General features: G+C 38.1%; 1 protein-coding gene across 3 annotated transcripts in view; it reads right to left on the bottom strand.

Annotated features, from left to right (window-relative positions):
- The window catches only part of LysRS (Lysyl-tRNA synthetase), a 156,644-nt gene that overhangs the window by 19,139 nt on the left and 112,993 nt on the right, over positions 1 to 24,512 (bottom strand). For all 3 annotated transcript variants that reach the window (XM_067151454.2, XM_067151452.2, XM_067151453.2), the window contains exons 7-9: positions 18,377 to 18,636; positions 17,992 to 18,204; positions 5,524 to 5,667 (exon numbers count right to left, since the gene is read on the bottom strand). In XM_067151454.2, coding sequence (XP_067007555.2) covers positions 5,524 to 5,667; positions 17,992 to 18,204; positions 18,377 to 18,636 — 617 coding nt within the window. The remainder of the gene's footprint in view (positions 1 to 5,523; positions 5,668 to 17,991; positions 18,205 to 18,376; positions 18,637 to 24,512) is intronic.

The following is a 24,512-nucleotide window of genomic DNA, read 5'->3' as shown; positions in this document are numbered from 1 at the left end:
ATCACGTAAATCTGAAACAAATAAATGCATCTGTGATCTGTCCATTCCAGAGCAGCCAATACTGTTAGGCAGCAAGGAAGCATGCAACAATTTATCAGTTTAGCTCGTTGGTTGCGACACACTACTGCGCTTGCGCAAAGCTCGCAAACCGGAGCTCTAGCTAGCGTGGTGTAGATCTACTGTATAGTTGACTGTATTCCGAGACGTCAGTAACAAACATTCATTTTTTTCAATTTCTTTTAAACATACGGTAATTAGGTTAATATTTCTTCCCAGTTATTGATGATTTTACATTACATTTCTGTCGAGTTTATAAAATAAAACTTTAATAGCATTGGATAATAATTATCTTGACTGCTTGGATAAAAGTTTTCATCCCATGCCCGGACACTTATGACGTAAGTAAGATAAGAGTCTAGCGATGACAACTGAGACATCGTAAATAATTCGGCTGAATAATTCCGTGGAAATCTGCGTTATCGTCTTGGATTTCACTTCGTGCGCAATAACACAGGAGCCGGCCCCATGGTGTAGGGGTAGCGTGCTTGCCTCTTACACTGAGGCCTCGGGTTCAATTCACGGCCGGGTCAGGGAATTTTACCTGTATCTGAGGGCTGGTTCGAGGTCCATTCAACCTACCTAGCCGGTATTTCCTGGCGACGTTGCCGATAAGCGATAACTTACAGCCTTACGTATTTCAAATGGGAACTCATAATATGTAGGGGGTGAATAAATAGTACACTGTCTCGCGACCACGTTGTCAAACTGCCGATAGCCTACCAGTAAGCATAATATGTAGGTGGTGAATAAATAGTACACTGTCTCGCGACCACGTTGTCAAACTGCCGATAGTCTACCGGTAAGCCATGCGTCGTACATATACCGGTATTATTTATTTATACGTTGTGCAACATGTCGCAAACGTGACTGTGTTGCCAAATTGCCCATAAACCATACACGTATTTAAATTGCGCATTCATGTGCAACTTACGTTGCAGTTCCATTTACCTTTTAACCAGATTAGTGAACAAAATCTGGACGTGCGACGATTATGTAATTAAAGGTTTAAAGTCCGATTTTTGTATTGAAAATAAAGGATGCGACGATTACGTGGTGGCGACGATTATGCCGTGAAATACGGTAACTACAGTTTCATACCAATTTTAATATATGTGGGTTTTTCTCAGATTTTTACGAAAAATCAGATATAACATCAATCTTCTTCTTCTTCTTTTATGACCACATAGGATCACTTTAGGCAGTCCGTCCAGGTCTCTCTGAAGGGATTGTTCAGGCTTTGCGGTCCTCCCAGTACTTCTTCAGACGCTCCAATCTTCGTGCCCTTTCCTCAGTTGAAAATGCGTGTATTGTTGGTTTGTTTTGTGTAAGGGTAAAGCGGAGATTTGTGTTCTTGAGTTTTGTATTCGATTTTATCTTATTTGTGATGTCTTCTGTTGTAAGGCCTATTTCCTTCAGATCCTCTCTTACTTCTCTGATCCATTTACATCTTGTTGTGGTATTTTTGGAGATGAGATTGTGTTGTACTTGTTGTTTCAGAAGCCTTGAATCCTGCATCCTCATCGTATGCCCAAAAAATCCCAGTCTCCTTTTACACATAGTATCTTTGTACACTACTTTGTTAGGTATTAACCGCCACTGACCACTGGTATTTTTTGTTGATGCAGGTTTTTCAATCCTCCTCTCAATTTTCTGAAGTTTCTTTGATTGTTATTCAGGTGAAAAAGTGTTTCTGCTGCATATGTAGCTTCCGGTTTTATAACTGTGTGGTAGTGTTTAATTTTTTTTGCACTTCTTCTTCTTCTTCTTCTTTTATGACCACATAGGATCACTTTAGTCAGTCCGTCGTTCAGGTCTCTTTGAAGGGATTGTTCGGGCTTTGCGGTCCTCCCAGTACTTCTTCAGACGCTCCGATCTTCGTGCCCTTTCCTCAGTTGAAAATGTGCGTGTTGTTGGTTTGTTTTGTGTAAGGGTAAAGCGGAGGTTTGTATTCTTGAGTTTTGTATTCAATTTTATCTTATTTTTGGTGTCTTCTGTTGTAAGGCCTATTACCTTCAGATCCTCTCTTACTTCTCTGATCCATTTACATCCTGCTGTGGTATTTTTTGATAGAAATTTCTTTTTCTTTTTTTTTTTTTTTTCATATATATCCTATGTTAATTTTTGTGCTTTAGCTAATCTATTTGTTCTTGCTTGGATTGAGATTTTTTCATTTATGTGTTATTAAGTCTCCAAGATAATTAAATTGAGTTACTATTTTGATTTTATTACCATTTATGGTAACTTCTTTTAGTTGTGTTGGTTTTTGGGGCATAATTTCTGTTTTTTCAAATGATATTTTGAGGCCAATTTTATTTGCAATGTTTTGAAGTTCTGATATCTCGGTTTTTGCTTCTTTTATACCCACTGCTAGTAATGCTAAATCGTCAGCGAAACCCAGGCAGTTTGTTTTGATTTTTCGGTCAATCTTTATTTTGGGGGGACATTTCCTAAACCATTCCCTCATTACCATTTCTAGAGCACAATTAAATAATAGTGGTGAGAGTCCATCTCCCTGCCGTAGTCCAGTTTTAATTTCAAATGTCTCTGATGTTTCACCCCTAAACTTCACTTTTGATTTGGTATTGGTGAGAGTCAATTTTATCATGTTTATTAATTTGGGGTGTAGTCCAAGGTGTCTTAAAATTTTAAACAGAGATTCTCTATGGATGCAATCATAAGCTTTCTTGAAATCTACAAATGTTATCACCATATCTCTGTTTCTTCTCCTGTTATAGTCCATTATCAACTTAAGACTCATGATCTGATCAGGACAGCTCCTCCAAGGTCTGAAAACCTTCTTGATATTCTCCTAGTTCTTTCTCAAGTTGTAAACTTATCCTATTAAGGATGATTATTGAAAATATTTTGTATGTTATGTCTAGGAGCGAGATTCCCCTGTAGTTATTAGGGTCGGTTTTGTCTCCTTTTTTGTTCAGTGGGTGAATGAGGGCTGTTGTCCATTGTTCTGGTAGTTCTTCTTTAATCCAGATAGAGACAAGTTGTTGATGGAGGGCAACTTTTGCTGATGTTCCTGCATATTTCCAGATTTCCGCAAAGTTCTGATCTTCTCCTGGCGCTTTGTAGTTTTTTAATTTATTCAGAGCTTGGTAAACTTCCTTTATTGTGGGGGGGGGGGGGGGGATTGATGTTCTCCGGTGGTGTTTTAATTGGGGTGTTGATGTCCAAATGAAGGAGTTCTGTAGGTTCCTCATAATTTAGAAGCTTGTTGAAATATTTAGCCAGAATTTCTGCATTGTTATGAGCCAGCTTATCATTTTCATCCTTCATCAGTAGGGTGGGCGGTCATATTTTTGGAGCTGCTTTCTGAAGGTTTTGTAGTAGTCCCTTGATTGAGTTTTTTTGAATTGTTCTTCAATTAACTGCAGTGTGTCCTTTAGATGTTGTCTTTTTATTCTCCTTAAGATTTGGGTAGTTTCTTTTCTCTGTTTTACTAGATTTTGATAGGATATTTCTGTTTTTTGGGACTGATGTAATAGCCATGCCTGATGTCTTTCCTCCACTGTTTCATCATATTCACTGTTCCACCATTGGTGTTTTTTACGTGGTTTAATTAGAGCCAGGTCTTCTGCAATTTGTTTAAGGTTGTGTACTAAGTCTTCAAGTTTATCTGTAGTTTCTTTTCAGTTGCTTTCTGGTAATTTTTGTTGTTGATTAGCTGGGTAGGATCTATTTTTCTTTTAGTTTTAAGGGCTTGTCTTTGTTGTCTCCTCTGGGGAGTGAGTTTAATTTTAATTTTAACTACGTAGTGATCTGAACCTGTGTCTATTCCTCGGAGGACTTTGACGTTATAGATCTCTTTGTGGTGGTATTTGTCCATGCAGACGTGATCCAGTTGCCATTCTCCTTTAGTGTAGTCAGGGTGTTTCCATGTTTAGAGTTTTTGAGGTTTCCTCTTAAAACATGTAGATTTTGAGATTAAATTATGGTTTCTACACAGGTCAACTAGTCTCTCTCCATTTTAATTTTTTTTGTGTGCAGGCCATTTTCCAATGATGTCACCGTATTTTCTTTCTCTACCTAGTTGAGCGTTGAAGTTGCCTATTAATAATTTTACATGGTGTTTGGGGATGTTATCTATGGTCTGGTCCAATAGGTCCCAAAATTCTTCTGCTTCCTCATGGTATTTTGAGGAGTTGTTTTCATCATTAGTGGGAGCAATGGCATTTATTATAGTATAGATTTTATTAGATGCCTTTAAGGCGAGTGTTGAGAGTCGTGGAGACTGTGATTTGAATTCTTGAACCGAGTTTATTATTTTAAGGCTGACCAAAAATCCTGTTCCAAATTGTGAGACATTCTTCATCACTCTCTTCCCGGATATAACTTTATAAAGTCTGTACCCTTGAGATTCCAAGGCATCCTGGTCAGTGTTTCTAATTTCCTGTAATCCCACGATAAGAATTTTGTGTTGGTCCATTATGTCGGTGATCACTTTTAGTTTATGGGTTTGCATAAGTGAGTTTATATTGTGTGAGAGAGTATGTTATCTGCTTTGGTTTGATTCATGATTTTGTCTCATTCGTGTATGAGGTACCGAGGTATTTCCGTGCCTCCGACTTCACGGTATCTTTTGGGTGGCAGCCCACCATATCCGAATGCTGCCTTCTCTGAACTATTGGTTCAGCCGGTGGAGTATTCCTTAAAAGACCTTCCATGGTTGACTGTCAAGGTGTCACCTGTGTGGGACTAGATCCTGAATTACAACCCTGGATGTGATCCAGTGAGGTGATAATGAGGCCGCTCTTCTAGAGTACAGGCGCCTTGTACAGCCGCCCCTAACCTGGAGAACAGACGCTGCATATTGGATTCCAGTGGCATTTCCTTCACCCCACCTAAAGGGGCTCATTCACCCGAAGCCGTTGGCCCCCTTAGGGAGTCAGGTTATTTCCCACCGCCCAACACTCAGCGTTGGCAGTTTTACAACTGGGTGCCAGACTAGCAAACCCTCCTCCTTTCTCATTCCGGACTTGGGACAGCCAATACCCATGCCCCAATCTGCTGTTGGAGGTAGTCCATACTGAAGGGCAATGCAGAAATTCTCATCCATAACATCAATCTACTATAGCAAGTGAATTTTTTGCCATTAAGAATTCTCACTATAACCAATTTTTCACTACTTCTGTATTGCAAATTATTTTACGAACATTTTCTAACCTAAAACCAAGAGGTCGTACTTGTGTACAGTTACAGGTTGCACATATAAGACAACTATGGTTCTTATTAGCAGGCCTATATTTTAACATTTAAAAAAATTGTCCTACTGGTACCAAAGCAGTATATTATAAAAATCTAATGCATCACCAAAACAGCATGTGACAAAAATGTAACATGGTCAAATCACAGCATGGCAAATCAAATACTTCCCCACCCCCACATAATATACACATTTCATAATTATCAAGAGTATAACATAATCTGCATTAATCAGGATATTTGTTTTACCTTTATGTTGTTGGAGTCTGTGAGGAACATGGCTACTCTGTCAATACCCATGCCCCAACCTGCTGTTGGAGGTAGTCCATACTCAAGGGCAATGCAGAAATTCTCATCCACTACCTGAGCTTCATCATCTCCAGCAGCCTTATCCTATAAAAAATTGATACAATATTTACATTATTACTGATAATTTGAAATTATTTTCATAGAATTAAGCTTTCCCTGCCTTTATAATGACAATGACCTGAGTTATAATCATCATACAATATCAAAGCCAATATGTTAATACAGTGCTGCTGGTAGTATTCCATAGAATACTCATGGGCTGATACGGCTGCCTGATTTTAATAATGATGATAATAATAATAATAATAATAATAATAATAATAATAATAATAAACAAATTACCCGACTGAAGTGCTTTTAATATCATCTGGCCATCTTTCAATTTATTCATCATCATAAATGTAGTGCAAGTTAGTCTACCTAAATCATGAAATGTCATCATCAGGAAATGGATGTCAACATTAAAGAATTTAATTTTGTATTGAGAGCTGAAGTATTAAATTTCAAGATGTCATGATTACATGCCTACTTCCTTTATGATAACATTTATTTTTTTAAACTACTCTGTATTTAATGTTGCCATTTATGCTTTCACAGCCCGTACTTATAGACGTGATACTGTATAGGCTTTTGGGCTTATGCCGTGTAAAGAAAATAAGGTGAAATTCTTTAGATTTCACAGAGAACTGTGCTCTGTGTCATCAGAAGGAAATCTCGACTGTCCACAAGAAATAATGTTGATTGGTTGGTTCTATGGCGTTGCTGGCCCGTTTGACTTGTTGCGTGAATCGTCGTCAAGATACCACTAGTATCTTGACAACGATCAGCCCCATTAAACTCCCACAACATTCGTCAATAATATAAATATTTTCAGTATCAACATTTTGAAAATATATTGTCAATCTGTTAAGAAAACAACAGCCATTCAAACTTCGTGTTAAAATCTTACCAACGTAGAGAATAACAGCTCATCATCATCATCATCTCTACAAACTTACTCAGATGATTCAAAATAAATTTAAGCCAACTATAAACTACTTGTCAGCACAATCTCGCTGAACCCATCTATAAATAACTTATAAACTGTTGACCATTAAACATTACGGGCAAATATACGCTGGCGTCAATAACAATTGCCCAACATTTGGAATGTTTTTCCTTTACATTTTGTATTTTATATTCATTAATGTAATCTTTTTCATATGTGTATATTAACATGTTATTTTACCTATACTTCAAACTCTGACTATGGCTTTAAGCCATCAACTGTCACTTATGATACCTCCATTTTAAAGTGTACCATCTAAGAACCTACTATTTTAATATCATTTAAATGTACTGTATATCTTCATTGAAATGATTTTATATACTTTCCACTATGTATTTAAAACCTAATATTGACTAAGGCTTCAAGCCATCATCCGTACTACTGAACCATCTAATGTCGTCCTATTCATCAAGTGTACTACACATTGTTCATCATTATATTAGATTCTTAGTTGTTTTATGAACATTTTTATAATTGCTGTAAAATGTTTGAAATGTTGTCTGACAAAAGTAATAAGGATTTGATTAGTGACTGAAGATGCCTCACAGTAAGAGGCGAAACATGTCTCACATTTGAAAAATGTTTTGACTTAAATGTCAACATCTTATATTGTATTGAATAGGTGGAAATAAATTTTAAATATTTTCCTATATATTTTACGAAACTTTCAATACGGACAAAAATTATTTTCATCACTTGTAATTTCAAAGCTCTCCCAAAAAAGAAGAAAACAGGGTCTCTCCTAATACAATGTTGGGTGAATTTCAGATTGACCATGTTGCAATAACAGAACGAAAGCAGAAAGAAATCCTAAATGTCAAAGTAAGGAAAAGTCTGAACATTGATTCAGATCACTATCTCTCTGAGATAAAAGTAAGATTCCAGCCGAATAGATCTAAACCGAGACAGCAAAGGAAGCCCAGGATCAATATAGAGACTCTGGAGCAGAATAAATTGGAATACCAACAGAACCTCTCCAAACTAAGGATGCTAGCGGCTTTACGTCGCACCGACACAGATAGGTCTTATGGCGACGATGGGATAGGAAAGGCCTAGGAGTTGGAAGGAAGCGGCCGTGGCCTTAAGGTACAGCCCCAGCATTTGCCTGGTGTGAAAATGGGAAACCACGGAAAACCATCTTCAGGGCTGCCAATAGTGGGATTCGAACCTACTATCTCCCGGATGCAAGCTCACAGCCGCGCGCCTCTATGCGCACGGCCAACTCGCAAACTAAGGATGACCAACTGGGATGAAATCAGAGATTCCATGAACAAAGCTGCTGAAGGTTTGGGGAATCCTCCAATGAAGCGGAAACATAGATGGTGGAACGAAAAATGTGACAATGCATTAGAAAGTAGACTAAAGGCTTGGAAGAGATGGCATTCGAACAGCAACAGCGAGAACTTGGAAGACTTCAAGGAACAAGGAAGAGAACAGCTAGGATCATAAGAACAGAGAAGAGAAAATATGACAGGAATAGGATAGAGAAGATAGAATAGGAATTTAAAAGGAACAACACCAAGAACTAAAGGGATACACACCACCAAATCTGTGCTTCAGGCAAACAAATGGTAGCATAGCAACAAATGATAAAGAAAACTGCCAGCTCCTGGCTGACTACTTCCAAACGCTGCTCAACTGTGAAGAACACATGAAAGATTGCCTGTCCTGAAACTATCCAATGAGAATCCAAATTCCAAACCACCAAGTCTAGATGAGATAAAATGTATAATCAGAGTGCTTAAAAACAACAAAGCACCAGGGGAAGATGGCATTGTGGCAGAAATGTGGAAGATCGGAGAAGTGGCTTAAGAAAGAATACATCACCTCATAAAAGGGATTTGGATTTATTTAATCGTATGGTGATGAGAGCGAACAAATCATCAGGAGTGCCAGGGAACGAATGAAGAGGACAGCGTTGGACCAGGTGCTCAATCGTCTGTTCTTCTAGGTTACAATCACACATCGGTGAACTGATACAATCCCACTTGTATCTGAAATAATTGCAACCATGCCCAGTCCTTAACCTGTTGATACGGCACCAGAGGTTCCTCGGTAGGTCAAAACTGTTTGGCTTCTTTGTGGGATCAAGATGGTGGGCACTTGTTCCCAATATTTTTGTTGACCACTCATGCTTCCAGCTTTCATTTAGGTCAAATCCATCTGCAATGAGTTGCCCTGCAGTGACACTTGCTGGTCTTCTTGTTTGAAGTCGCTGCTGTGACGGATGGCAGAATTCCTGGTGCAGTGGCAAAGAGGGTGATGCGGAAGATTTTCTTAGCTTCCCTTAGTAGAGCTTGCTTCCGTCTTAAGTGAGGTGGAGGGATGTGACTCAGCACACGTAACCAGTGACATGGAGTTGATTTGATGGTACCAGTAATGCAACGCATTTTATCGTTCAATTTTGTGTCTATCTTCTTCACATGTACACTTTCCGACCAGACAGGAGCACAGTACTCAGCGGCCGAGTAGACAAGGCTAATGCCAGTTAAACGTAGACAATCAGCAGAGGCTCCCCAGGAGGTACCACAGACCTTATGCAGTATGTTTCTTCTTGCGGCGACTTTATGAGAAAGCTTAGTGATATGCTCTTTGTAGCTCAGGGTTCTATCTAAATTGACTCAAAGATATTTTGGGGAAGGATTGTACCTCAGCTTTTGTCCGTTGAGCAGAACTCTTGGTTTGTGGTTTGCAGCACGATTTGCTAGAAGGAAACAAGAGACTTCAGTTTTTATTGTGCTGGGGATCAATCTCCAGGTCTTAAAGAAAGTTGACATCTTCTTAAGGTCCTCCATCAGAATTTGTTCACCGTCTTCAAAGTTATTACTCTGTGCTACCAATGCGATGTCATCAGCATATATGAACTTAGTTGATGTTGAGTTTGGTGGGTCATGAATGTACAAATTGAATTGCAATGGTGCTAAGACAGATCCCTGTGGTAGACCGTTATTTAGTTTTCGTTTGCGGCTTTTAGTGTTGCCTAGAAACACTTCAAATTGTCTTTCACTAAGCACGCTAGATATTAGATCCACGATTTCTCGACTTGGTACAACTTGCAATAGTTTGTAGATCAGTCCCTGTCGCCAAACACTGTCGATCAACACAGCTGTTGATTTTAGTTGTCCTTGAAAACCAGCTTCGATAGTGTAGTTAGAGCAAGAACTTGATCGGTGCAGCTGCGTCCATGTCTGAATCCAGCTTGTTCAGGAGGAGTAATAGCTTCAATGAATGGAGCTGTTTTTGTTAGGAGGATTCGTTCAAGAAGCTTGAATATGCAGCTGAGCAGTGCTATTGGTCAATAACTTTCGGGGATGTCCTCAGGTTTGCCAGGTTTGAGAATGGCTATAACTTTTGACAGTTTGGAAAACTGAAAGGATTCCGAACGATTGGAAATGTGCGCTTATCCACCCCCTTCACAAGAAAGGTAGCCGAATGGATATTAATAACTACAGAGGTATCTCTTTACTTTCAGTCACATACAAAATATTCTCCAAAGTGCTAATGATCAGGGTCGAAGAACAACCAAGCTGGTTTCAGGAAAGCGAGGTCATCAGAACAGATATTCAACCTCAAGTGTATTCTAAGGACTAGAGCAATGAGGGGCCAGAACACAGTGGTAATTTTCGTTGATTTCCAAAATGCATATGACTCAATTGATAGACAGACATTATTTAATGTCCTAGAAGGGTTTGGAATTGACGGGAAAACGAGAGAAATAATAAAACAAACCCTGACAGACACCATCTTAAAAATTAAATTCGCTGTAGAAATCTCTGATCCATTCCAAATAAAGACAGGAGTCAGACAAGGAGATGGATTATCACCCACCCTGTTTAACATTGTTTTGGAGAAAATCATAAGAAACTGGGAAAACTCTCCGAAAGTAGAAGGCATACAGGGAATTCATCTTGGGTGCAAGGGACAAAACTTGGAAATTAAATGTCTGGGTTTTGTTGATGATCTTGCTCTCTTAGCTCACAACAGAGAAGATGCCCAAAGGATGCTGGAGCTTCTTCATGACACTGCGAAGAAAACAGGTCTCAGTCTCCTATGAAAAGACGAAGTACATGGAATACCGACATCAGGGAGAGAAAAGCATGGAAGTGAAGTGCGGAAAGGTTAGAAGAGTAGCAAAGTTTAAGTATTTGGGAGAACTGATCCAACCCAATGGACTGGACAAGGAGAGAAACAAGGAAAGAGCTAGAAAATTGGAGCTGACCTACAGACTGACACAGAACAGGTACAATAAACAGGCAATATCCTGCAAAGCCAAAATTAAGAACTACAATGTTGTTGTAAAACCAGAGGGGTTGTACATTTCAGAATGCCTTATATTAAATAAAAAAGGGGAACTGAAAGAAATTGAGAAGAAGGAAAGGAAAATTCTGAGGAAAATTCTTGGACCTCAGAAAACGACGGATGGTACATGGAGGAAAAGGAGAAATGAGGATCTCTACAAGTATTCCAAAAAGATCACGGACACAATGCAAAAACGAAGACTGAAATTTTACGGACATCTCGTCAGAATGAATGACAACCGCCTGACTAAAAGAATATTTAAATATATAATTGGATTGAGGAGGACAACAAAATGGGTGGAGGAGGTTAAGAAGGACGCAGAAGAAATTAAAATAACACCAGAATTGATCCTCAACAGAAAGAAGTTCAAAACTTGAGTAGATGACCACAAATTCCATGAAGAGCAGCGGAAGAACAGGCCCAAATTTGTAATATCTGAGGAGCAGAGAAAAATAAGGAGTGAACGAATGAAGAAGGCCTGGGAAGAGAAAAGAAGAAGACTGGCCAGAAAGCATTAAGTTTCACGCAGTCCACAGTTGGCCAAATTCGGAAGCAAGAAGAAGACAAAATTAAAATCTGTTAGGAAGTGGAATGACATAAGCATGCTGAGGTCGCGAATGTTGAAACTCACACCTTCCAGTAGGTCGAAGTTTTGCTCTATTCAAAATGGCGGCCAAAACTTCCTCACCGTTGCACATAATCAAATGTAACCTCCAATTCATTGTCTGAGTTTGACCAGAAAAAATGTTAAATAATCCACTGCTCCGAAATAAAAGGCTTCTACTAACATTTGTTTTAGGAAGTGTGATCTGCAATAATACTTCAATATTTTTGTTGGCCCCTGTGCACCTTTCAGCGTACTTGTTATTTTATAATCCCCACTGGAAAAAGTTTTCATATTTGTTCTCGTATTTTTCACACCTTTTAATACTTTCCTCTCATCTTTATAAATGGTAGATAGCCCTGTAGCTTTCACTGTACCCGCGGATATACGATGTAAAATGCCCTCATGTCGGAAAAAAATCGTATCTAGTGTTTCCATATCCCTGTTGGATAGTATTTATTCATATGATCATTAGTAAGTTTACTCGCTTAACATGTTCTTTTTCCTTGTTCCCTGCAGAAACGTCTTTACGAGGTTTCACTGTAATTATATGGTGCACAATGGAAGGGTGCAGCTATTGCTCTTAACATCATGAGCGTCACTGACAAAGCGGTTGGAAGTATGTAACAGCTAGCTCTCCCCACTCTTAACGACCCCACCCAAGCATACTAGAGGCACAGGTCTGGTCCTGCCAACTGTTGATGCTCAGGAATAAAAATCCTGTTTATATCTGATTGACCTACATGAGATTGAATCAAGGTGCAGTAGAGGTAATGCAGTGAGTTCGCAGTTGCGATCAACAGTAATCTGTAAGAAGGAAGTCAGCTCCCGGACAAAACGATTTTTACATTGGTCTGTTTTCAGACCAACTTTGTCTGATGGGAGTAAAAGCAGGATGGACTCAGGATATCTTATTCATAAGTTAGAAGTAACAAACATGAAATTAGCGAGAATTATTGCTGGTACAAACAGGTGGTAACAATGGCAGGAGGGTGCTCAGAATGCGGAGATGAAGGCTAAATTAGGAATGAACTCTATGAATGAAGTAAGCATAAACTGGCTCCCCGGTTATGGAGTCATGTGAGGTGAATGGAGGAGGAATGGTTATCTAGGAGAATAATGGACTCTAATGGAGGGTAAGAGAAGTATAAGGAGACCAAGATGACAATGGTTAGACTCTGTTTCTAATGATTTAAAGATAAGAGGTATAGAACTAAATGAGGCAACAAAACTAGTTACAAATAGAGGATTGTGGTGGCGTTTAGTAAATTCACAGAGGCTTGCAGACTGAACACTGAAAGGCATAATAGTCTATAAAGGTGTATGTATTTTGTACTCCTACCACAAGAGTTGTATCGTCACCATAAGACCTGTCTGTGTCAGTGTGACGTTAAAAAAAAGGAGTTGTCATTTTAGTTGTAACGGTTCAAGATGACCCTTAGAGCTGGTCAAAATTAGTCCCATGATGTATTCAATGTGAATATAACTTACATCAAATGTTAATGTGCATTAATAGGTGGCTCTTTCAATGATCCATCACACTTAATAAGAGTATCACTGAAAATTCTGTATGATAATCACACAGCCACTGTAAGAATTGAGAGTCACTCTTCTGAATTCTTTCAAGAGTCAAAGGATGTCAGACAGGCCTGGATTCTTTCACCGCTACAGTACCGTCCAACATCTATGCTGAATATGCCATAAGGAAAGTCCTTGATTTTTGGACTGGGGGCATCTCAACTGGTGGCAGAACACTAAACAATCTGCAATTTGCTGATGACACTACTCTACTTGCCAACAGTGAAGATGAACTTCAGACCTACTTGCAAGGTTAAAGATAAAGGTAAAGTCCTGAATATGGACTACAGATCAATCAATCGAGCAGCCTATGGCCAGTTTAGAGGCTGTTTACGGGAAATGGAGATTGTAAAAGATTACGACTATCTTGGTTCAAAGTTCTCTCGTATAGGAAGCTCTGAGGATAACATAAGGAGACTGATCACCCTACGTACAGTTGCCACGAATAAACTAATCAAGACCTGCAAAAGAGGACAATTACAAACAATGCAAAGATTAGTCTAGTGAAAACATTCATATTTTAAGTTTTATCTTACAGTTGCAAGACTGACGGTTCACCAACAGTAATGTCACTCACTCAAGCACTGTGATCGTTTTCCGCTTATATCTCCTGAACAACAACAAAAAATGCAAGAGGGTTTTCAGCACGCTGAATAAAATTTAATCTTGTATTCAATGAGTTAAGAAAGTAAAACTCCAAAGTAAGTTGCCTGAGCCTGTAAGGGCTGTAAGGGTACTTTCTTCATAATACTGTTAGGGATATGCAACCTCAGAAAGATGTTTTTAAAGTAACATGTAATGATTCCCTTCACTCCAACCATAAGTCTGATAACTTCAATCCTCTTGAGTTTGCATTTTTCGAGGTATCGGACAAGATAAGGCTACACCGTAGAAGTATGACACCTGAGATGAACCAATGAACTTACAGTATCTCATTCATGGAAAGATGGGACCCATTTTTACCACAACGTTCAGTTTACCTAGTTCATTCTATTTAAAGTATAGAATTTTTTAAATTTCTAATCTAATGTTGGAACTCTATTTAAACATTAAAACATTTTGTACGTGGATAACAAAAATTATACAAATGTTAGATAAAAAATAAACTGTAAAAAAATTATCTCTTGTAGTGGGTTGTCCAGTAGATGATTCATACCTCACGCACAGGGCATGCAAGAAAACTGGAGACTTCCAATATGGCTCGAGCTGAAGACGGATGTAGGGGTGAGAGGAGAGGTAGAGGAATGGAGTGAATAACTTCACAGACAAATGGTTACAAGGCTGATGAAACACAGCTCAGTTTAGCACTTGAAGTGGGCAACTTCTTACGAAGGAACACTCCTAGTATATCTGCATCACTTTCTTCATCTGCTGAGGAAGGAGGTAAGTCAGAGTCCAAATATTAACCAATATTGTAGTTTTTTCCCTTTCCATTTCCCTCCCTCTATTGTATCATTATTCTTGATGTAATTTTTCTCTAGGCCAATGACACGGCTGCATGCTTTCTCCATTCTCTGACAGCGATTTGACATTTCCTCTTTAGTGATTCTCCTAATGTCCTGGATGGTAGAACTGAGGTTTGTCATTCCCACCCGATATTTGATGGAGGCCCAAATATACAAACTGCAGTTATACGGTTGTAATCCCTGGATGATTCGGCCCAGAGCTTTCAAAGTTAAATTGCCTCCATATACGGGCAATTACATATGCTGTTGAGCTGCTTTGACCACTATGAACTGTTTTAGGCACATTAATAAAGCAAAAATAAACTTACTCCGTTAGATAAATGATTAAGTTCACTAAAACACTACTTTCTCCTTTTTGTTACGTCATACCGACTCAAACAGGTTTGATGGTGATGATGGGATAGGACTGGGAATGAAGTGACCATGGCCTTAGTTAAGGTAGCCCCAGCATTTGCCTGGTGTGAAAATGGGAGACCACGGAAAACCTCTTCAGAAAGAAAGCTCACCCAAATCGCGTAGCCAAATCGCTTGATCAAACACTGCATATTTTTCAAATATAATAATATAAAGCAATAACTAACAACATTAATAAAATAAACACTTGGAGAGATGTGGAAGATAGCTTGCAAAACATTACTGTTGTAATTATGTCTTGTTTGCAATCATTTTCTTCATAATTTTATGTAGATAACAAAAATTATAAAAATGTTAGATAAAAAATAGACTGTAAAAAATGTCTCTCTTGTAGTGGATTTTGCGGTAGATGATTCATATCTCATGCACAGGACATGCAAAGAACACTGGAGACTTTCAATATGGCTCGAGCTGAAGACGGATGTAGGGGTGAGAGGAGAGGTAGAGGAATGGAGTGAATAACTTCACTGGTTCACAATCTTTCTGTTGCTACAGAAGTTGTGGTGGATCAGTAGGGATTAAAATATTTTCCTTCAAATTATTTGCTTTAAACTCCATTGCACAACTGTAGAAACTGTTTCTTTTACTTTTACAATTGGCTTTATGTCGCACCAACACAGATAGGTCTTATGGCGACGATGGTATAGGAAAGGCGTAGGAGTAGAACCTCGATTATATGTTCCCGGAAACTACGTTTTCCCGTATTATCCATACAAATTTCGTGGTCCGTGAGCATCATAATTAAATCACGCTGTCAAAATCCCGCATTACCTGTTCCTCGAAGAAACGATTTCCCGTATCAACCGTCCAGAAATTTCAGTCCCATCAACACTAAATCCTCGATCACGCGTTTTTCAAGGAACTGTATCTCACGAAAGGACAGCTACGGCATACTTACGGATCTTGGTGTTAACGTCCCGTCATTGCGGTAATTTGAGGAAGTACTATACCGGAAAAGCGACCGGCGGTGAACTTGCATAAGGGACCATCTTATCATCGCATTCGGGTGGTACTGTTTAGAGAATCAAAATCATAAAGCAGAGAGTGTCTACAACAATTGGAAGGAGACAGAGAGCCCATTTCGACAACTCTACTTGAAGACGGAACGAGTTTCGTCAAATGTTCGTACTTGCAAAATGTCTAAATTATGTCCAGGGTTAGATGTTTATTTTTTTACTTTTTTCGAGTGTACGCCGAACAGGTCTTCGGCACTTCCCTCAGGGCACTTTATAGTCACTGAGCTTTCAGGCAGAAATCTTCAAATTATTTTGAAAGTATCAATTTAAAATTAGTGAATCGGAGAAATTTATTTAATTGAAATAACATTAATCATTTATGTTTTAGTATAGAAATAGAACAAATTTATTTATTTATAGTGAAGTAGTACTGTGAAGGAAAATTGAAAAAGTTGAAAATAAATTTTTAGAAGTACTAATCAAAAACTTATATTATTTATTCGGGAGCTCCGAGTATAAGTGGAACTAATCAATTTCCGAAGCCTCCAATCATAATAGGCATTACTATGAAGAAAATTATTACAAATGCGTGGGCGGTGACGATTACAAAACTGCTGCTTCTTAAGTCTAACACAAATTCAGTATTTTAATACTATCGTGTATGATTATGTTATCGAGACCAGAACATGCATAAATCTATGGGAGGTTTTGTGATTGCCTATTACTGTTTTGCTCCTAATGTATGACTGGAAATTTCACGTTTTTGTGTTTTTGTGTTAAACAGCAGTTTTATTTGCGCACGTTAAATTTAAAAAGTTTCGCACTCGTACCGACTTGTACAGCGAGTGCGCTTTCCAGCTGAGCTCAAGGTCGCGAATAACCGTAAATTCAGAAGTTTTGATGATATTTTTTCTCTTTCCAATTTGATTGTGGTTAGTGATTAGAACTGAATATAATGCATTTGATAACTTGAGAATCGATACTTACATTCGAAACCATATTCTCGAGTTCAACATAACCTTTAACAAGTCGATGTAGGCCTAATTTACGCGGTACATGATTTCCATAACTGACTACGAACAGTATACCGATGACCAAATTACAATGGAAGATTTAAAGAAAAAGGGATTTTGCCATCATGTTGGGTGCTTCTGTATCCAATGGGCTTTATTTATTAGATTAGAGAATGAAAAACTACTCGTCGATTGTTGTTTGGCTTGGTGTTATTAGGTTTTTTGAACAGTTTGACTGATCAAAGTTGCTGAACTGAAAGAAGTTTTCAGAGGAAACTGACGAAATTTCCCTGTTAAAACTGAATGTAAAGTTTTGAGATTTTTAAGTCGCGTACCGGTAATTAATGTTTGAAGCCGGCCCCGTAGTCAAACTTGCCTGCCTCTCACCCGGAGGGCCCGGGTTCGATTCCCGACCAGATCAGGCATTTTTACCTGGATATGAGGGCTGATTCCAGGTTCACTCATTCTACGATTACCTTTAATTGAGGCACTACTTGATGGTGAGATGGCGACCACAATCTAAAGAGCCAGAAATAACAGCCAAGAGGATTTGTCACAATGACTATGCGTCACCTTGTAATCTGCAGACCTTTGGACCGATCAGTGGTTGCTTGGTAGGCGGAAGGCCCATTGGGGCTGTAGTTTGGTTTGGTTTGGTTTGGTTTAGGGATGTTTGTAAGATTATAAGTGTACATATTTCATTTTTGTGATGTTTAGCCAAATTGTTGATGGTTCACTCGTTCCCGGATTTTCCGTTTTCCCGTGTTGTACGTTTTTTCCCGGGGTCCCTCCAAAAACGGAGAATCGAGGTTCCACTGTATTATATTTATCCAAGAAGGTGCATGTTTCATGTCATTTGGTGCCATCCAACAAACACTGATATAAAAATTAGATGTTCACCGACAGCATTACATGTTCTACCACTGTGAGATGAAAGATTAATTTTAACCCAGTATTCTAAACTTTTGGATGAAGTAACATAGGGTTATTATTTGAAAACAGAAATGTATGGTCAAGTTATACCTCATACCTTAGCCTGCTGTTTAAATCTGTCACGCTGTACAACCGGGTCATTTAGTTCTGTATATGCATTACATATCTCCTTCTTCAAAACAAACAACTCAAATCTTTCTGTTAAACCTTTAACAGAACGATGCCATTTAGCCAGAGGGCTCATTACTTGCGGGTGATCACAGATGAAAGTTGGGTTGATACATTTCTCTTCCAGGAATTCTCCCACCAACTATAAAAATAGAAAACTTACAATGTTTCTTTTTAAGCATAAACAGTAATTTAGCAATATATTCCACTAAAGATGTCAATAAATTAGGTTGCCTGTACAAACTAGGCATTTTAATCATATATCCTAAATTGTATCTGTATACTTAAAAGTTACACTGGCATGCAAATTGTACCTTGTCTAGTAACCGTGCTGCTGTGCGAGGAGGTGGACAGTCAACCTCATGCTTCTCACAAAGGTCACTGAGAAATTTAGCTGCTTCAGGTGTATCCAACTTATCAGGTTCAGGCAGCTTCACCTTCAGCGCCTCTTCCAAAGCAGGAAACATGTATATACGTTTAAATGGAGGAGAGAAGTCTACTTCTACCACCTCTCCTTCAGGTCCTTCTGGATGGTAGGTTACCTTGTAACTGCCATGTATACTCTTTACCATTCCTACGATAAAATAAAATCTTTAAACAAACAAACTCTCAAGGATATTGTTCTTCAATCAATCAATCAATCAATCAATCAATCAATCAATCAATCACTACTGATCTGCATTTATGGCAGTTGCCCAGGTGGCAGATTCCCTATCTGTTGTTTTCCTAGCCTTTTCTTAAATGATTTCAAAGAAATTGGAAATTTATTGAACATCTCCCTTGGTAAGTTATTCCAATCCCTAACTCCCCTTCCTCCTCCTCCTCATCATCCCACTCCAGTCACCCGGGTGTGGTTAACAAGCCTCCTCCACTCTTTTCTGTCCTTCCGCTTTTCCTGCTCCATTACTTCCGCCACATCCAATCCAGCTTTCCAAATGTCCTTCCAAATCTGATCCATCCACCTTCTTGGTCTTCCAACTGGTCTCTTTCCCTTAACTTCTCTTTCCAATTCCCTTCTTGCTACCTGTTCCTTTCCCATTCTTTTTTCATGTCCGAACTTTCTCAGTCTTGCTTTCTGTATCTTCTGTACTAACGGTTCTATATTTAGCTCTTCTCTGATTTTCATCATCATCATCATCTTCCTTTCAAGTATTGGGCCATGTGTCCCGTTATGGTCTTGCATTTTCCCTCCATCTCTACATCGGATGTCCTACAGATCTTTTTTCTCTGGATTGGTATCGAAGAATCTCTTTTGGCAATCTACAAGGTTCCATCCTTTGTATATGACGTTTCCAGCATTCCTGATAACTGTAGATGTAGTCAGTTATCGGTTGTACTTTCAGTTCTTTTAGCATCTCTTCATTCCTTTTATGGTCCATTTTGTATACCCTGCTGTACGACACATGAATGTCATTTCTCATGCTGTAATTCGAGATAAGTCTTGAGATCTTGAAGTCCATGTCTCACATCCATAGTAAAGTGTTGGTTTAGCTAGGGTATTATAAAGGCACAATCAAGTATGTTTCTGAACAAGTGATGGTTTCATGATGATGTTTAGTATTCCTGTAGTTTTTGTGAATTTATTAATTTTTGCTGGTATATCTAATTCTGATTGGTATGATAAGTTGTACTCTAGATAATTGAACATATCTACTCTTTCCAATGTTGTATTATCTAAACATATTTTACCAGGAATCAGTTCTCTTCCCTTGAAGGCCATTATGTTTGTCTTTTCTGTTGAAATAATCATATTAAAATCTGACAAAACATTTTTTAGATTGAAAACTGCTCTTTATAGGTCATCTTCCATCGTAGCCAGCAATGCAACACCATCAGCATATAATATGGCGTCTAGGTGTTCAAGACGTCTATTTATTGATATTGATCCATGGCGTCCTTGTTTCCAAGTTTCGATTATTGCATTCATATGTATTATAAAAAGTACAGGGCAGAGTCCGCAGCCTTGTCTTACACCACCATTTATTGATTCCCACTCGGTCTGGTTCTTGTTCAATTTTACAGAAATGAGATTGGATTTGTAGATGTTGTAGATATTGTTAATAATCTGTTGAGAGACATTGTCTTCTTTTAGAATTTCAAGCAATTTGTTTCTGTTTACTCGGTCAAAGGCCTTTTTAAAGTCCACAAATGCGACGTGTGTTTCCAAGTTGAATTCTCTGGTGTTCATCATTTTTAACTGACTGAAGAGAACAAAGTAAGTTTCCTTCCGTTGCTATTGCAAGTTTGCTCCCCATTTGTTCCTATATTGTTCTCTGGCGTTAAAATCTTGTTTATTAATTTTGTTAATTTCTGTAAATTGTTATAGAAGCTATCATTGTCTCCTAATCGTCCCTCTACTGGGGCATAAACACCTATGAACGTCAGACAGCCTCTGGATAGCTTTACCCTTACTGAAATAATTCTTTCATCCCAGAAAGTATAATTATCTATTCTCTATCTTAGTCTTTTATGTATCATGATCATAACTCCCGCTTGGCCTCTATCTTCTTGTTTGACCCCACTATAGAATTGTAGGTAATTTACTGTTTGTTTTGAGCCTTGTGGTTTACGTTTGGTTTCAGAGATCGAAGCAATCGAGATGTCCTTTTTTGAGAGAATGTCGTCTAGTTGATTGTCTTTGTGTGCTATTCCCTGTACATTCCATGTAGCACACGTAAATATATTCTTTTTCTTCCACTTATTATCCTTATCATTAACCTTTTCTTTGCCATATTCGTCATCTTTAACATCCGTCTGGTTGCTTTTCCCTTTGCAAGACTTGAAAGCAATCAAATGTTCTTCCGACGGATTGCTAGCCTGAAGGAAGTAAGACCATTGGGGGGGCTGCCCCCTCTCAGCTAATGGACTAGCTGAAATTACAGCATTTCCTCCGTAATTGATGTAACGGTTATACCGCTGTGACTCGGTCGACAGTCTCATCTGTGGAAACAGGTTCATTCATCCTGGGAAGGTGAGATCAGCATTTGGGCAGGAGAGGTTATGTATTCCACATAAAGTTAATGTTAGATGTTATACAGTACAAGGACAAAAAGGTTAATATGCCAAGTTCTTCGTGGTATAGATAAAATACATATAAAATGTATAGAATTTCATAATTTTAAAATATTCACTGTATAAGGAAACTTTAATCTTCAAAGAATATAAATGACTTGTTTATAATAACCATACCAACTATCACTAATCCTTCACGGCACCATAATTTTCATATTTTCCAAGAAACTACTATAAAATTCAGGACACCAGTAAGTGTATATAGCAAAGATGACTTTTTAGTTTCATAACAACAGCAACAAATCTATATCAATTCTTCTTGTCTTTTTGACCGATGTTCTTAAAAATTTCATTTCTGCTGCTTGGATTTTACTATCTTCTTTCTTATTAGTTACCAGCGTTTCTAGTCCGTATGTTACAATTGGTATGAAATACTGTTTATATAATGTTAATTTTTTTTTCTCTTGGGAACTCTGTCACCCCATAAAAGCTCTCTGACTTGATGATTAAAATGCTGTACCTTTACTTAGTCTGTTCTTAATTTCAGGGTTGATTTCATTTCTTCCATTAATAATGTTACCTCTACCTAGATATGTAAACTGTTCTACATTCTCTAACCGTTCTCCGTCTATGTTCACTTGGCCTTTCTTTTTTCTTTTTTCCACAGTGCATGACTACAGTTTTCTTTTTACTAATTACCATTCCAAACTCCTTCAGATTTTCATTCCAAATGTCCAGTCTCCTTTTTACTCCTTTTCTCCTTCTCCCCAAGTCACCACATCATCTGCAAATACCAAACCATTCACTTCACCACTACTAATACTATGTTTTACACGTTTTATGATTTCATCCATCAATATAATAAACAATAATGACGACAGCGCACTTCCTTGCTTGAGACATTTTTTTGTATAAAATGTTTCAGAGTCACCACTCCCCACTTGTACACTGCTTTTACTCTCATGATACAACATTTTATCCTGTTAATTAATGATTTTGGTACATTCCTTTTCAGTAGGCATTTCCATACATGTTTTCTCTTAACTGTATCATAAGCTTTTTCCAAATCCAAAAATACGAAGATGATTTCCTATTTCTTTTCTAGATGTTTTTTCATTATCATTCACACTGTAAATATCAAGTCTATTGTCGATCTACTCAGTCTAATTATTATTATTATTATTATTATTATTATTATTGAATATCCAAAGCTGTTTGGAACCCTATTTTACATAGTATACTAGGGTTATAGTTAAAATACATATTCAGTTTTACAATGAAAATGAATTCATGTATCTAATTGGCCGAAAATAAAGTGAATGAAGTTAATAAAATATTTGTAACAGCATGGCTTCTTAAACAAATGATACAGGGGTTTTAATAATGCAATGTTGCAATAATTTAAATGAGAGTTCAAGTCATGCCTTCTTCTTTCAAATGCAGCACATTCAGTCTACTGTTTGTGAGGATCCGCACACATGTAGCCATTAAGACGATTGATTCCAAATCGATGAAAATAATAACCAAATTTGCTATGACCAGTCAAAAACCGAGTTCAAAGCTTGGCACCAACACGTTACTTTGCAGGCGGTTGAAAACCTCAGGGAAGAATATTTCTCTAGTGACTTGGCCTCTAGCGGAAGGAGTCCAAATGTTGTTCCATTGATGGATTACGTGCTTCTTTTATGATTTTTTAGCGTAGCTAGGTGACGTTTTGTCATAAGTAATTTCCAAATTAGATGTAGCCACTGCTTTTGCCAGAAGATCAGCTTTCTCGTTTCCAGATATTCCACAATGACCGTGAATCCAGTCAAAACAGATGTGCGAACTTTGTTGAGCTGTGGTTCTAACAGCTACAGCTATTGGATTCAGATAATATTTATTATTTATCGCATTCAACGCAGCTTGCGAATCACTTAATAACCAAGATTTCTTCTTGTTAGATTGCACCATTCGATCGCAGATTTGATTGCCCACAGTTCAGCCTGGAAAATAGAGCATGTGGAAGAGAGTTTGCACTGGGATGAGAACACCTCAGAATCGCTTTCATGAACAATGAAGGCGCATCCAACTTTGTCCTGTTCATCTGTGCTTGGTATATGAGATCCATGTGTGTAAATAAAGCAGTCATGGGTAATTGAACAATTTTCATAAATGAAGTTTTTGAAGAGATTTGGGTGATCAGACTGTAGAAAATGACAAGGTTGCTCTAGAGTGGTATTCAGAATGGGCATTGGTGATACTTCGTTTTTCTTTAAAACAAAAAGAGTTCAGATTTTGCTATCGCCGTCAGAAATAGTAGCTCAATGCCAGCAATAAGAAGAGCTGCGTCAGTAGAGGTGGTGCGGTAAGCACGGGAAATACGAAGAGCAAATCCTCTCTGAATTTGCTGAGCCCATTTCTTCTCAAGTGTCATTCGAAAAGAAGAAACGCAATACAATATCAGAGGTACAAACGCTGTATCATAAATAATTCTTAGTACCTCTGAATTTAGTCCCCAAAAAGGTCTGCAGGCAACAGCTAAACCTTGCATAAACTTACTGTCTTTCTGTTGCAGTTTGTTGAAATAGGCCCTAAAGGTTAACTTCTTGTCAAGCACAACTCCAAGATAAAGAATATGATTTTCCATAGTGATACTTTGTCCATTCATTTTAATTTTAGGCTTTCTCAGTTTCCTTCTGCTTGTAACAAGCATGGCCTTCGTTTTCTGGGGATTAAATTGTAAATTATTATCACAACCCCATGTAAATAAAATGTCAAGAGACAAATTTGCTCTTACTCTCAGATCCCGCACATTATCTGCTTTAATTAAAAGAAGGGAGTCATCAGCGTATCCCACAACTTTACAACCAACAGGAAGATGTAAAGTTAGAAGGTCATCGTATATAAAATATTCCAGAAACCAGCACTACAACTAGATCCTTGCAGGCAACCCCTATTCAGGATCTTTGAAGAGACTGCTGATCCGACTTCACGTTTAACTTTCTGATTTTGGAAATAAGATTGTATTAATTTACATAAATTTTTGGGACAGAGCTTCTTCTTCAACTGAATCAGAACTTTTGGCCACCAGGCATTATTGAATGTAATGGAGATATCCAGTGATATTAGGATAGCTACTTCATGCACGGAGAAAACATTTTCAGCCCTTTCTACTACACTAAGAACAGCATCTTCTGTTGATTTTTGTGGAGTAAATCCGTATTGGCATTGACTCGGTCTAAAGCCATATTGTTCTTCCTCTAACTCTGCTTCTATTATACTGTATCTCTCAGTCTTTTGTCTATGACTTTCTCCATTATTTTTAGCCCATAGCTCATAGCATAGCTCGCAGCGGCCGAAATTATACTCAGGCCGCTCTGCGGGCATAGCCCATAGTAAGGTTTGACAATTCGCTAAAAATCAAGAACGAGCTATGCATGCATTCTGGTGGTTACA

This window comes from Anabrus simplex, chromosome 7 (genome assembly GCF_040414725.1).
Source record: "Anabrus simplex isolate iqAnaSimp1 chromosome 7, ASM4041472v1, whole genome shotgun sequence".
Taxonomy (NCBI): domain Eukaryota; kingdom Metazoa; phylum Arthropoda; class Insecta; order Orthoptera; family Tettigoniidae; genus Anabrus; species Anabrus simplex.
Note: the sequence above shows the minus strand (reverse complement) of the source record. Positions and strands in the feature narration are given on the sequence as shown.